The sequence below is a fragment of the Podarcis vaucheri genome (genome assembly GCF_965113315.1).
Source record: "Podarcis vaucheri genome assembly, chromosome: 7".
Classification (NCBI taxonomy): domain Eukaryota; kingdom Metazoa; phylum Chordata; class Lepidosauria; order Squamata; family Lacertidae; genus Podarcis; species Podarcis vaucheri.
The window spans coordinates 819,169-833,240 of record NC_138765.1 but is presented as its reverse complement, the minus strand read 5'-3'; the positions used below and the strand labels follow the sequence as shown (position 1 = coordinate 833,240).

At 54.4% G+C, this 14,072-nt stretch overlaps 1 protein-coding gene across 6 annotated transcripts in view; it reads right to left on the bottom strand.

Annotated features, from left to right (window-relative positions):
• Window positions 1-14,072, bottom strand: part of SPTBN4 (spectrin beta, non-erythrocytic 4) — a 90,039-nt gene that overhangs the window by 37,354 nt on the left and 38,613 nt on the right. For 4 of the 6 annotated variants that reach the window (XM_082230921.1, XM_082230920.1, XM_082230922.1 and 1 more), the window contains 3 exons: window positions 12,887-13,089; window positions 7,441-7,531; window positions 5,008-5,172 (listed from right to left, as the gene is read on the bottom strand). In XM_082230921.1, the coding sequence (XP_082087047.1) occupies window positions 5,008-5,172; window positions 7,441-7,531; window positions 12,887-13,089 (459 nt within the window). Of the gene's footprint in view, window positions 1-5,007; window positions 5,173-5,510; window positions 5,604-5,768; window positions 5,852-7,440; window positions 7,532-12,886; window positions 13,090-14,072 lie in introns of those variants that run through there. The other 2 variants (XM_082230925.1, XM_082230924.1) reach the window with 2 other exon arrangements.

The following is a 14,072-nucleotide window of genomic DNA, read 5'->3' as shown; positions in this document are numbered from 1 at the left end:
GTTGCCCCTCCAGCAGATGTCACGCACATGCAGCCCACTACCAAAATCAGCACAATCACTTTTGTGACTTTTGTGACTTGTCCCCTCAAAACACTTCATCACAGTTTCTTCCTATCCATTCAAAGGTCATTTGCTGCACGATACCAAATGTAAGAATTCACTGATCAATGTACTGGCTCACTGGGAAACTTCAGAAATTCCTATAGACAGGTGAGCTCAGCTCCTCAGCAGCCCCTCTGCCTGAGGGATAATCCCTGGCCTCCTGATACCTGAGGGCCAGACAGGTAGCCATGCCAGAAATAACAAGCCCAGATGAAGACAAAAGGGTGGGATGAACTTGACTGGGAAACAGGGAAATGTAAAGACCTCTTTTGTTCCACTTGATGGGTGTTTGGTGGAGGGCAAGGAGAACCATGGGGCAGGATCCAGGATGCTCAGATTCCTGCCACCAGACCTCCCCTTTCATGATGTAACCGTGATGTATTAGTGACATATAGTTTGGGGGGTGTAACATGGGGATTAGCAGCTAATCAAAGTTTGGGTTCTCTTTTCTTCGGGGCTTCCATCTCGTTCCACCTGGTGGCAGGTGGGAGTCCTGTCTGTGACAGTCTTCAATCAAGACCAGGCCTCCTGGCTGCTGTTTTGCTCCAATTATCCTGGTTGGTGTCTTTGCTTTTTGTCCAAGGGAGCCCTCAGAAGAACTTTCTGACAGTAAGAGCTGCTTGAGGGTGGATTGGAAGCTGGGACTCTCCCCTCCACTGGAGGCTTTTAAAGCAGAGGTTGAATGGCCATCTCTTAGGGATGCCATTGCTGTGGTTCTTGCATTGCAAGAGGGGGTTGGCCTAGATGACCTCTGGTGTCCCTTCCAACTCTACAGTTCTACAATTCTATCTTAGCAGGATAGGGGGGGGGGCGGCTGCAAGACAACTCTGTCCTCTAATTCTCTGAAACATTCACCAGCTCAGGAGGTTTAAGAGACATAGTCAGCCCCCGCCTGGCATGCACTTTATGGAAGGCAGATTCCATAAAAATCAAAAGGGATCAGTGGATCCACCCAGCTTTACTTCTCCAACTGTGAGACAGGAATGAGAGGCGTAAGAAAACAGTTGCCATCTTTGCTTACTTTGCCAAACATTTGCAAATAAAAGGAAAAACTTTTCTCCTCTTCCCCTCTTGCTCTTATTCAGGGTGGCAGCAAAAGGGTTTGTGTCTAAGTGCAGACGTTTTTGCAGTTGTATATTATTCTGCCTGCTGTACCTTCGAACTGTGTATGTACTTCACGGAACATTTACAAACCTGAAAGGCTCAAAGTGCATTTGGGGAGGTCAAAATTGACTCCCAGCTGAAAGTAAACAACTGCCTCATCTTATATTATCGATTTAGCTCGTTGCAAAACGTAGGAAGTTATTCTGTTTTGACAGCCTGAATGTTTCACGAAGGGGCAGACTAGGCAGAAAGGCTGGACAATCATTGGCTGGGTGGGATTAAACGCTCGGTGACGGCAGAAATCCACTCTGCGCATGTTCAAGGCTGTCAAATACCATATGGTAACATATTCTCTCTCGTCACCCAGTGAAAACCCAACATTGCCCAACGGGGCTGAAATAGTTGCCTTGCTTGCATCAGCCAGAGAGGCCTCACTTTGTGGGGGAACCAGAGGGGCAGGGCAGGGGGGCATGACCCCCAGAACAGCATTCCTGCCCGCCTTGCAATAGCTCTTAACACCATTCACCCCCCACCCCATGTGCTGGCTCTTTGAGGGGCCCCTGCTGCCCACAGGGCCACCCCAGAAGTGGCACAGATGCCACCCTCCGGTCCCCACCAAGGCATGAGTGTCTCCATGGCAACCTGGCAGCCTTAACCCTTTACGGGGAGGACGCCTCCACCTTCCTGGCCAATAGCAACAGGGCTCTCGCTCAGCTCCCACCTGCTTCCGTTGCGCCCCCAGGTTCAGCCCAACAGGGGCAGGGAAGAGAAGAGGGAGACTACCATGGGACGCTCCATCTCAGGCCACAGACAGGCTGAGCTCTCCCGGCCTCTCAGCATTGCCTGTCAAGTCCAAAAATTGGCTGCAGGCACCGTTTCGCAATGGATCTGAGAGATCTTCCAGAAACTCTGCAGAGCAAACGCAAGCAGCTGACTCAATGCCTCTTTTGCTCCCCCGAAAAGCCAGAGACTGCCATGCTCTCAGTTGGGTCCCCTGGCAATTACCGTCGCCTCCCCTAACAGCCCTCCTCACCCCCCAACCGGACTGATCAATATCCCTCCCCCAATGTGGTGGGGAGCCTGGGCCTCCAAGCCGCCATCTGCACGGCTGGCGCTGTGAGAGATCACAGGGTGGCGTGTTGCCAACAAGAAAATGCCCAGCAGGCCCCAAACGTTGCAGGAGTCGTCGCCCCAGCAGGCCTCCCTCCCACCGCCTCTCCGGCGCAGATGGAGAGACTCGCTCGCTCGCTAGCCCGGAAGGCAGCCGTTGATTCTCTGCAAAAACACACTCGCAAGCCGAGGTCCAACAACAACCGTCAGATTCCCACCTTGGCAAAACAGCGGCTGAGGATTTAAAAATGCATCGCCACCGAAAAAACCAGCACCGAGGAATGACCGTCAAATCATTGTTGCTGCTGCTATATTTATTTATATCTCCCAAAACAACACAGCTAAGATATAGAAATCTAAAAACATGACTGTTAAAAAGTAATTGGACTCTAATAAAAACCAAATCTATTAAAAGGCAGATATTGAAAACAGCAGGGCACTATTAAAACCCCCCTTTTTAAAAAATAAATCGGTTTCCAAAGGCCTGTTGGAATAAGAAGCGCTTCACCTGCCAGCAGAAGGACAGCAGGGCGGGAGCCAGTCTGGCGCCGGCAGGGAGAGAGCTCCAAAGTTGCCTGGAAGGAGCCACCACCAAGAAGGCCCTCTCCAGCATCCCCAAGTGGATTTGTGAGGATGGCGGGACAGAGAGAGAGAGGGGGGGGCCTCTCCTGGGGATCTCAGAGCCCATGTGGGTTTGTAGGAGGAAATATGGTCCCTCAGCTGCCCTGGGCAGGAGACAATGGAAGGCACTCCGAGAACTTCTTAACAAGGAAGGTGCCACTAAATCTGGAGCTTCGGAAAAAGAGGGAAATCCTTGGTGCCAGGAAGAGACATACACACAGGAGAAGAGGAGGAACACCTCCTCCTCCGGGCCACAAAGGCTTCCTTCCAGCAGGAGGCTGGAGAGAGAGGCCTGATGGGGAGCTGCCTTGGATGAAAACAGACCATCAGTCCATCTGCAAGGTCTCAGGAAGAACCGGAGGGGGGGTGTCTTTCCTAGTCCCCCAAAATCTTTGCCCCTGGAGAGGCCAAGGACAAAGCATGCAGGGAGCTGTTCCTCACTCTCCTCACAGCTCTGGAAACAAGCTAATCTTTTTGACAACAGGGTCAAGCCGATGGAAAGGAGGTCAGAAAGGAGGCAGCTCCCAGGTCACTCCAATCCAACGCCAGATTGAGGGCACTGGGGCCGTTGCTCTGCGCAGGGATCCAGGCCAAGGGGGCACAGAGCAGAAGACAAGAGGGAGGAGGGGCATGGAAATAAGAAATATTTGGGGACCCACAATTTTGTCCTAACTCAGGGTATTGTATGACCAAGGGCCGCCCTGCCCAAGTCATGGCTGGGATGCAGAATCCCTCCGAATCTCAGTCTCAAGGGGGCAGAAGGGCCACCACCCCCATGAGAACGGCCTCCAGCTTCTATCTGAGCCAGGAAGCAGCTCCAGAATGAACCTTGGTCCCAAGGCAGCTAAATGCCAAGCAGCTACGTCCTCACTGAGATGACCCACCTCGGTCTGAGCAGGACCCCTTGAGCTGGGGCTCACGTCATCCAGCAACAACAACAACAGATGCTTCTCTGTACCAAAACAAGCAAGCCCCTCCCCCCACAAAACTCAGGCACCAGGGGTCACGGCTGCCACTGTAAGGGGGGCACAGAGCCTGAGGTTAGCCAACCCAATGAGCGCAATGACAAAAGCACACCTGAACACGTGCAGAGTGCTGTTCACAACCTGCCTTCCAAGCAGAAGGGCCATGGCAGGACGCAGACCCAACACTCCTTGATCTGGAACTCAAGCAACTTTCTTGCCCCCAAACAGGCCCCCACGCCCAGCCCTGAGCCCCAGATCAAGGCACACAAGGCAGACCCCAAAGTGCCATAGCAAGAAAGAAGGAAAACGGCTTCCAGGGGCCTCAGGTGGGGGAAATGACCCCAGACCCCCACAAAAGCACATGTCCCACAGACAGAGGCAGCTGAGGGGAAGGAAAGCATTCTCTGACCCACTGATCCAAGGGGGAAATCCCTCCCCACCTCCACAAAAGGGCACCTCTCTGAGCAAGTGGGAGTCTTGAGGCCTCGGGCAACTCTCATCCGTATCAAAACATATCATTTATTGATTTATATCACATTTCCCCAGACTGGGACTCACAAATTAAAACAGTTCAGATAAATTACAAAAAAGGCCTTCGTGTTCTTTTTTAGCTTCCAGGCTGACTCCCCCCCCCCATTCTGCGCCTCCTCCACAAACCAGGGCATCACCAGGAGGACCCCTGAATCCCTGGGTCAAGATGTCTCTTGGGGGTGGGGGGAGAAGCTCTGGAGCTGGGCCCCCCTGGTGGCTGAGCTGGATGAGGCCTGGGGCCAGACATCAAGGAAGGAAGCATCAACTCTCACCCCCCCAAAAAAAACCAGGGCTCTTCAAACCAGGCCAAAGCCGGGGAGACCCCAGGCTGACCCACCCAGGCCCCTGATGGGGGCAGGAGGACCCTGGGACCCCCGCACATCTCAAAAGGAGGGGGCGGGAGAAAGCCCGTCCTGCGGGGGGGCTTCGCATCACAGCACGGATGTGGACATCGACACGTGCAGGGGGGGGGGAGAGAGGCGGGCGCGCGCGTGCACGCGCTGCTGCGGGGGGGGGGCCGAGGCGTCCCTCTCCGTCCCTCTCGGCCCGGCGCTGTCCGCGGTGCTGAACTCACCTTCTCGATCTTGGCGAGCCACTCCTTATTCTGGGCCAGCTCGGCCATGAAGGCGCGGTGCCGGAGCCATCGCTTGGGCGCCCGCGGGTGGCGCGCGTCCTTCTCCCGCGGGGGGGGCGCCTCGCCGGCCATCAGCGCCTCCTTCTCGGCCACCCAGCCATCCAGCTGCAGGCGGAGAGGGGCGCGCGCGCGTCAGCCGGGCGGGCGGCGGGAGGGGGGGAAGCCCCCCGCCCCCGCTCCTCCTCCGCCTCCCCCCTCCCGCCGGGCGCGCGCCTCCGGCCTCCCCCCCCCGCCAGCCCACAAAGCCCCCCCCCGCCGGTCCCCCAGCCCCGCGCTCCGGACCTGCCCGGGAAAATGCTGCAGCGAGCGCGCCCCGCGCCTCCCTCCCTCCCTCCCTTCTCCGAGCGCGTCACCGGGGAAGGAAGGAGGGAGGGAGGACGGCGGCAGGAATGGGCGCGCGGCCGGGCCTCGGACGCCTGGGTCCCACCCCCAGCCCGCTTCACCTCAGTTAGCCTCCCGCCGGCCCGGACGCCTGGGTCCCTCTCCTTCGGAGGGAGGCGCAGCAAGAAGCCGAAACGCTGATCCCCTGCGCCGGGCTTGGCCCCAGGCGCCCCCCAAGCCCCCCCCCGCCACCCTTTCCCCGAACTTCCGCGCCTTGGCTCTCCTGGACCGCCCTTCCAAACGGATCTCCCCCCCCCTCCCTTCCCACCCCGCCTAGAGGGCAAAGTCAGCTCCTCACCCCCGTGGGGAAGGGGGGGCACCTTTTTCTCTTGGGGGAGAAGGCCTCCTCCCCAGGAACATTTCCTCCAACCGCGGCGGCGGGGGGGGGGCAGCTGGGGATGCGCGCCTCGGAGCGCTGCAGAGAAAGTGGGTCACTGCAGGTGGGGGGCGGGGGGGGCAGAAGAGAGGGAGCCCCGTCCAGGGACCGCGAGGGAAGCGGGAGGCCGGTCAGAGCTGCAGGGAGGGGCGAGCCCGGCCCGGTTGACCCCTCGCCAGGAGGGGGGGGGAGGAGATCCCTCCCTCCCTCCCTCCCTCCCTCCCTTTGATTACTGCAGGCTGAGCCGCAGCCTCCTCGCTCTCTGCCGCCGCTGCCGCTGCTCTTTCTCTCTCTCTCTCCCCCCCCCCCATCGCCCTTGCTCCTCTCCAGCCCATCTCTCAACAGCAGAGGCGCAAACTCCACCTCTGGAAGCTCCTTTGGAGGGAAGTTCAAACGGCCGCTGGCCCAAGTCAGAAGAGCACATCCACAGGAGACTCCCGGGTCAAGAATTGGGCAACGGCTTGACATAACAACATTTAAAATCAAGAGGGCAAAATTCCCACCGCCCCACAGCCTCTGGGGCGCAGATTTCAAGAGGACGCGGCTTCTGAAGACCAGTTGCTGGAAAGGGCAGGAGGGGAGGGGCTCTTGCGCTGGGCATGGCTGTCAACTTTCCCCCTTTCTTGGGAGGAATCCTTTTTTAATCCCTTAAAAAAGGGAGATGTTGACAGCTATGGTGCTGGGACATCTGCGTGACCCCCTGACCATTGGCCTGATCCGCCAGGCTGTTCTTATGTTACTCTCCAGGCACACTTCCCTGGCATGAGCACCTTCCTCGGAAATCCAAGGAAGAGGGCCCCAATCCAGAAGAGCAGCCCCTGAGGGAATGCTTGCCTCATGGGTGTGCACCAGACAGGGAGGCTGCAGGCCAAAGGGGCAGGATCCAGCCCCACCTGCACCAGCTCCTCAGCCCCACCCTTCCCACTGCCTTCCTGCCCAGCACTCCCAAAGGGGGCAAAACATTCCTCTGCACCAGGGAGCCCCCCAACGCATTCAGGTGCAAGCTGTGTGCATTTTGGGAGGGGGGTTTTGCCTCTTCCCCCAGGAACCCTCGTTAACCTGGAGTGTGTGCCTACCCAGGATTAATTAGCACAACTGAGGAACACCCTGGGAACATGAAAGCTGCCTTAATTAGGGAGAAATGGAGACGTGTTAGTGGGCGGGGCCAAAAATGCAAATTGGATGACAACTGGAATCCTTGTGGAGAGAAAAGCAGCTTGCATTTCCACGAAGGAGGGGGGAGCACACTTCTCTGATGCCTCCCAGTCTCCTCCCAATGGCCAACAAGAGTCCCCTTGCTGGAAAACCACAAGCCCAAGACGCCCCCCCCTCCTGGGGTTTCCAGCCACTGGCATCCAGAAGCATCACGGCCTCACAGACCATGTTTGAATGTCCATGCCACAATGAAAGGCCCTCCCTGCACCTAGAAGACTAGCCTCTCAGGGGAAGGCTTCCACTTAATCTTCCCTGCAGAACACAGGCTGCACTCTCTCCCCTTCTAGGGCACTCCTGGCGGACGGGAAGGTCATGCCTGGGTCCCCACGGGAGTGGCCGGGTGCCTCTTTCATGCCCCACACCGCTCCATGCCCCTCAGGTACCCCCCCCGGCCCCCTTACCTCGTGGCAGTTCTGCAAGAAGTGCTGCAGCTGAAGGTGGTCATTCAGGCGCTGCATCCAGGCATGGGCAAGCTGCAGGTTGCGCTGGCTCCTGGGGAGGAGGAAGAGGAAGGGGACTGGTCAGGCAGGGGAGGAAGAAGAGCTCTCACATGCCCAAGCCTCCTTCTCACTCTCCTCAATGACTGCCCAGGGACAGCAGCACCTTGGGATCAAGGCACACGGCCTCTGGGTTGGTGGCCGTCATGGCCTCTTGTTATGGGTGACCCAACATGGAGAAGAAAGAGCCAAGGAGGTTCAGCTTGGACCTCCTTAGATCACGCTCCCACGAAAAGACCGCCCTGCTATGTGCTCCCAGTTCAGCCCAGGCTGGACAGTGGACTTGAGGCCTCATGACTCCTGCTTGGCTGGTTGGCAAAGGAGCAGAGGCTCCAGCCCCACTCCGGCCGCCACTGGCTGGGCAAAGCTGCACAGGTTCTGCAAAGCTCTTCCACGGAGCGGCTGGTTTGCAAAGAACCACTGCGGTGCAGCGGTCAGAATGTCCAACCAGGGCCTGGGAGAGAAGAGGGTCCAATCCCCACGGCCAGAAAGCTCCCTGGATGAGACCTAGGTGGCCAGTCACTGCCTAACCGACCTCGTTGGGAGGAGAGCCTTGAACTCCTTGGTGGAGAGGTGAGGTATAAATGTAGTAAAATTAAGAAGTGGAGAAATAATATTCATTCATTCATTCGTTCCCTGCCCATCTGCCTGGGTTCCCCCAGCCACTCTGGGCAACTCCCAACAGAATATTAAAAGCGCAATAAAACATCAAACATCAAAACTTCCCTAAAGAGGGCTGCCTTCAGATGTCTTCTAAATATCAGATAGTTGTTTATCTCCTTGACATCTGATGGGAGGGCGTTCCACAGGGCGGGCACCACCACCGAGAAGGCCCTCTGCCTGGTTCCCTGTAAAATTATCACTTTGCTCTTGGAAGCCAAAATGAATCGGTATATAAAGGAGCCACAGGAGGGTTTTTATAAAACAAACACGACTATCGGCATTGGAGTCAAATAACATGGATTAAGTGTGTTTTTTACAAGAGGCCCTCTTTTCTGGCACATGCAGTCCATAGGATCCCACCAGCCACCAGCAAAAATCACAGCCTTCCTTCACGTGGACCAGATCCCACGAGCAGTGAGGCTCAGCGAGGGCTGCCTCATGGCGCCTCGAATCCAGACCGCTTGTGAGCTCTGCTCCGCCTTTCTGCTTCTCCTGGAGTGGCAGCTGAAACGAGCTGTTCATGATCTTGTGAGTTTGGGCACAGGCAAGCTGCTGACTGGCGTGACTTCCATTCGGAGAGGGACTGACTCACCCTCCCCACCCCCCACCTCAAATCCCAGGGAAAAATGCCAGCCAAGATGTGGAGCATCAGGCATCACATTTGAGATATAGCTGTAATTCCAATATTCGGCACCCCCCCCCCCCAATTTAAGCTCAAATAACAATTACACACAGCACTGAGCTGGTTTATCTATCTGGAGCAGATAAATATATTAAGGATTTGACACCAATTAAAACGTCAGGCGAAATTAGCAGCTGGTCCTTCAGAAAGGGAGACTTCAAAGAGAGGCGGCCGCTTCTGCATCTGGGGGAGGCGGGGGCCTTAATTGGCTCCACATGGCAGTGGCAGTTGTTTTCAAAATCCCAAGCCCCTTCTCTGCTCCCCCCGCCTGCCAAATATGTTGAAACCTCGAGACAAATTTCCATGACTGATCTCCGCTGTATGAGGCAAATTGGGCTTGGCTTTGTTCTGATTCATGGAAGATTTTGTGGTCTCTCTCCCCCTGCTGATAATACTATTTTCCCCCTGCCCCCCCCCCATGAGAGGTGTATGCAGTAAGCAGCCCAGATCAGCCCAGAGCGTCACCTTCTTTTCAAATACAGGTGCAAAGCTACAAAGAGCCCAGAAACAGCATTTACAAAAATGGAATCTAGAATGTCGCCAAGGGTCTGGACCTCACTATCATCTTACACACACAGACACACAGGCGGGGGGGGGGGGTGCACAGCTTTTGCATAATGCCCCCCAAAATCACATGCTTTGGACACCTAAATAGACGTTTCCAAACAGCAAACAGTCAGGGATCCTTTGTGGCTGATTTTCCTGGTTCATTTTGAAGGTCCGTGATAGAGCACCTCAGGTTTGAGCCTGGCAGCATCTGCACAACAGGCCCGGGAATGGTGATGCCTGAAACCACAGACAGCTGCTGCCAGTCAGTGTAGGCAACTGTGGGAAGTCTGGGTGCAACCTACCTTGCATTAGTGAACTGCAAATCCCCAGACTATCCCTGTACCCTTAACCTCTTGGGCTGAGTTCTCTGTCTCTTTGATGTCAGACTGATATTCTCCGGTTGTATCCAGTTTCACAACTTCCTCCTTCTCCTCCTCCTTATTTCTAAGACCTCAAGAAGAGAGTTCATCCTGGAGGAGTTCTCCTCTGAGAGAGCTGCCTTGATCGAGAACCAGAAACCTTCCTCTCCAATGTGGGATGTAATCCACTGAGAGCAGTCAAGTACAACATTCCTTGTAATGCTAGAGAAGACATGTGGGGGTCCAGCCAGGAGAAAACTTCCAGTTTCCGCCTGGTGGGAGCATCCTTCCTTTGCACGTGACTAGAGGTGGGCGTGACCTCACCTGTCCAGGTAACAAAAGGACAAGTCACACAGCACCCTTCTCTCTTCTTCTCAACTTCCTTCTTCATTTGACCAGCTTTTAGCTAGGACTGCTATACTAGCTCTCAGCTAGCAGAAGTGCTGGGATTATTCCCCCATATGGGGTAGATCCACATGTACCTATTATTATTTTTTTGGATTTGATATCCCGCCTTTCACTCCCCTTCAGGAGTATTTGTAACTAAGTCTGCCTTCAGGAATCCAACTGTGAACTGATGTGAGTAAACGTCTTTTATTGACTTTGAATAAGATTGTGGCGTCTTTATTCTTTTAAGAGGGATTCAAGGGAACTTACCAGGAATGTACAATTCAATCTGAGACAGGCTGAATTGTATAATAGTGAGAGGCTCACACGAGCCTGCAACCAGCTATCGGCTGTGCATGTAAAAAGGGGAATGTAAACTCTGCTAAGTAAAGAAACTTGCTAGCGCAAGTACGGAAGGGTATTAATAAACAATATATCCTCTCCTGCCTCCCTGAACATTCCCACATCCAAGTTACGCATTTCCTACAATAAGCAACTTTTATCATTTTCTTACCTCTCTTTGCCTGATTGCAGCAGGCAAAGTCTGCTCTCTAACCAAGATTCACTCACCAAGCAGAGCTCACTCTGCATATTTAAAGGATTCTCAATCGGTACCGGACTCTTTTCTGCCATTAACAATCTAGAGCTAGAAGGATCACTGGTCTGGCTCAGCAGAAGGCCGCTTCTTCTTGTGCTCCTTTGGAAACCATCTCTTGATTCGGAATCCTGAGGACTGGAATCTTGGCTTTGTTTTTAAGGGAAGGGCTGTTGCTCTCCTGCCGTGCATGCAAAGAACCCAAGGTTCAACCCCTGGCGTCTCCAGGTGGGGCTGGGAAGGTAGTTTGAGGGCAGTGGAGACAGCAGCTGCTCATTCGAGGCAGTGGAGGAATCTGGGACTGAATATAGGAGCTGATGATCTTTCAGATTCAAGTTTTTTTTGGGTGGGGGGCAGGATTTGCCCTGCAAAATGTTTTCTATGCCAGGAGGGGAGAAATAAGCTGCAGTAGGTACTTACACCTGTGCTGACGTTTGGGAGGTGAGGCCAACAGATGCGAGGTCAACACTGGGAGGGAAGGTGGCTGATGGGGCAAACCTGTCATGCGGTTATCCTGAGGCTGCTTCTCTGGGGAGCGGAGGGAGACTAATGCAGAAAGAGAGGGTCTTGTGACCCCCCACCTCCCGGCAGACTGGGCTAGGCCAGTGTGTGTTCTGAGGCCCAGAGATAACCAGCTCAGGACACAACACCTCAAGGACTGCCTCTTCCCATATGGACACTGAGATCATCTTCTGAGGCTCTCCTTTGTGTGCCTCCTCCTTGAGAGGTCTGGAGGGTGGCAACACGAGAACGGGGCCTTCTCTGCAGTGGCTCCCCGTCTGTGGAATGCTCTCCCTAGGGAAGTTCGCCTGGTGCCTTTATTATACACCGTCAGGTGCCCGACAAAAACATTCCTTTTCAACCAGGCCTTTGCCTGACTTGATCTACATCCTGTACAACTCCTAAAAAGATTCCATCAACAGGGTCTCCAAAAAATTCTACACATCACTTGGGAAGGCAGGCAAATTAATACTAGTATACTGGAAGAAGCAAAGATCACCAGTGTCAAAGCAATGATTCTTCAACTTTGTTGGACTGGTCATGTTGTTTGGATGCCTGGTGATCGTCTTCCAAAGCAACTGCTCTATTCCAAACTTAAAAATGGAAAGCGTAATGCTGGTGGTCAGCAAGAGAGGTTTAAAGACTCTCTCAAGGCAAATTTTTAAAAATGTAGTATAAACACCAACAATTGGGAAACACTGGCCTGCAAGTGCTCCAGTTGGAGAACAGCCTTTACCAAAGGTGTCCTGGGCTTTGAAGACACTCGAACTCAGGACGCAAGGGAGAAACGTGCTAAGAGGAAAGCACGCTTGGCAAATCCACACTGGGACCAACTCCCGCCTGGAAACCAATGTCCCCACTGTGGAAGGACGTGTGGATCCAGAATTGGCCCCCACAGTCACTTATGGACTCATTGTTAAAACCGTGTTCATGGAAGACAATCTTACTCAGCTATGAAGGATTGCCAAAGAAGAGAAGAGAAAGAAGACGACGACGACAACATCCTATATCCTTTTTAAAATGCTGGCTCTTGGAGGAGGGTTATTGGGTTGTTTTTATTTTTATTTTATGTATTTGATCTTATGTGAACCACCCTTAGACCTTTGGGCATAGGGCGGTATAGAAATTAAATATAAAGAAACAAATAAACAAACAAACTGCTTACAAGAAATCCTGCAGTGTAGGCCAGTCCTATTCTCTGCCTCTTAAGTGAATTCAGCGCACCAGGAGAGGCTGCTGGATCAGGCGAAAGGGCTCCCACCTAGTCTGGCACCCTTTTCTTCCCCCTTAGGGAAAACCCACACGCAGGATCTGGGCCCCAGAGCAGCAGTGCTTCCTCTGGAGGTGGCGGCAGAGCAGAGCTATCCTGGCTTGGAGCCACGGATCCTCCTCTCCTCCCTGAATTTGTCTCACCCTCTTTTCGGCGCCTCCTGCAGCAGTGAGTTCCACAGTTTAACTAATTCTGCCCATGCTCCAGCAGCCACTTTCAGGCAGACGTATTTTGTGCTCCAAGAGATCTGCAGGAGCCCATAGAGAAGGCCAGCAACCAGCAGTTGTGCACTTGTCACTCTAATCTTAAACCATACATATATCTAATGCTCCCCAGTTCCTTACTTTGCCCGGAGGGCGTCCATCTTCTCCTTCACCCTCTGGCCATAGATGTTGCCCTGGCGGATGAGGCTCTCGCCCGCCTTGAGGGCCGTGGTGGTCTTCTGCATGTTGAGGTCCATGGTGGTCATGAAGTCCTTGTGCCTCTTGAGGGCCTTCTCCACCCCTTCCACCGTCGTGGGCAACTCGGTGTGCGCCAGGGTGGTCTCCTGAAAGAAAGGAGATGAGAGCTTCCATTGGCCCCGACTCTACTGCTATTTCGGCCAAACGTCCGAAACCATCGCTGCTCGCTTTTCCGTACTCAAGATTTTATTGCTTTGTCTTTCCCGCGAATGGCTTCAAAGTTCTCTCCGCAATCGAGCGGCATAAAACTTTTATGAAATGAAAATAAGTCGGAAACGAGGGTGAAAGCAGTGCCAGGTAAATAAGAGCCAGCTGCTTGGGAGGCAAAGGCTTGGAACAGAGAGCCAGGAGAGTCCGTCTTTTGGGGGCCGGAGCTCAGATCAAGGGGGGCTGTTGAGAGAGCAGCAGGAGGGTCTCTGGGGCTTCCGGCTGCTGGAGACGGCCTCTCAGTTGCCATATCCACCCACCGACCCCCAGACCCAAGGCTGTGAGCAGAGGGGGAAAGGCAATAGGAGAGGGTGCCGTGACAAAAACAGACTGTGGGCCAGGGCCGGATTGAGGTTTGATGCGGCCCTCAGCTCCTGAAGGTCATGGGGCCCTTGATATGTCCAGCTGTCCTTTGTCAGCAACAAATAGTCACTGTTTTTTGTGTTGAACAGGACCGTCTTACCCATAGGCACTAGGGGTGTGGGGCACCCGGGCACCGGGCTCTCAGGGGCGCCAGGCCAAGAGTCCGGGGAAGAGCCAGCCCGTTGGTCGGAGCGCTGCAGTGCGCTCTTCCGAGCCGCGAGTTTGGGGGCGACTGAGCTAGCGAGACACTGAGGCAGCCAGCCGGCCCCACCCTCCTGCATACCTGGGAATGGGCAACTGGGGGGTCGGCAGACGGATCTTTGCACCCCCGCCCCGCATATGCTTAAGACAGCCCTGGTGTTGGAACATATGCTATGTGGTAATTGATGGACCTCATAGGTATCTCAAGCCCTTTGCCCATGTTGCGCTGCAACCAGTCCACGGAGAATGTCGGCACCCTATATATAGAAAGGAGCAAAGCAGGGATATTTGAGGGGGC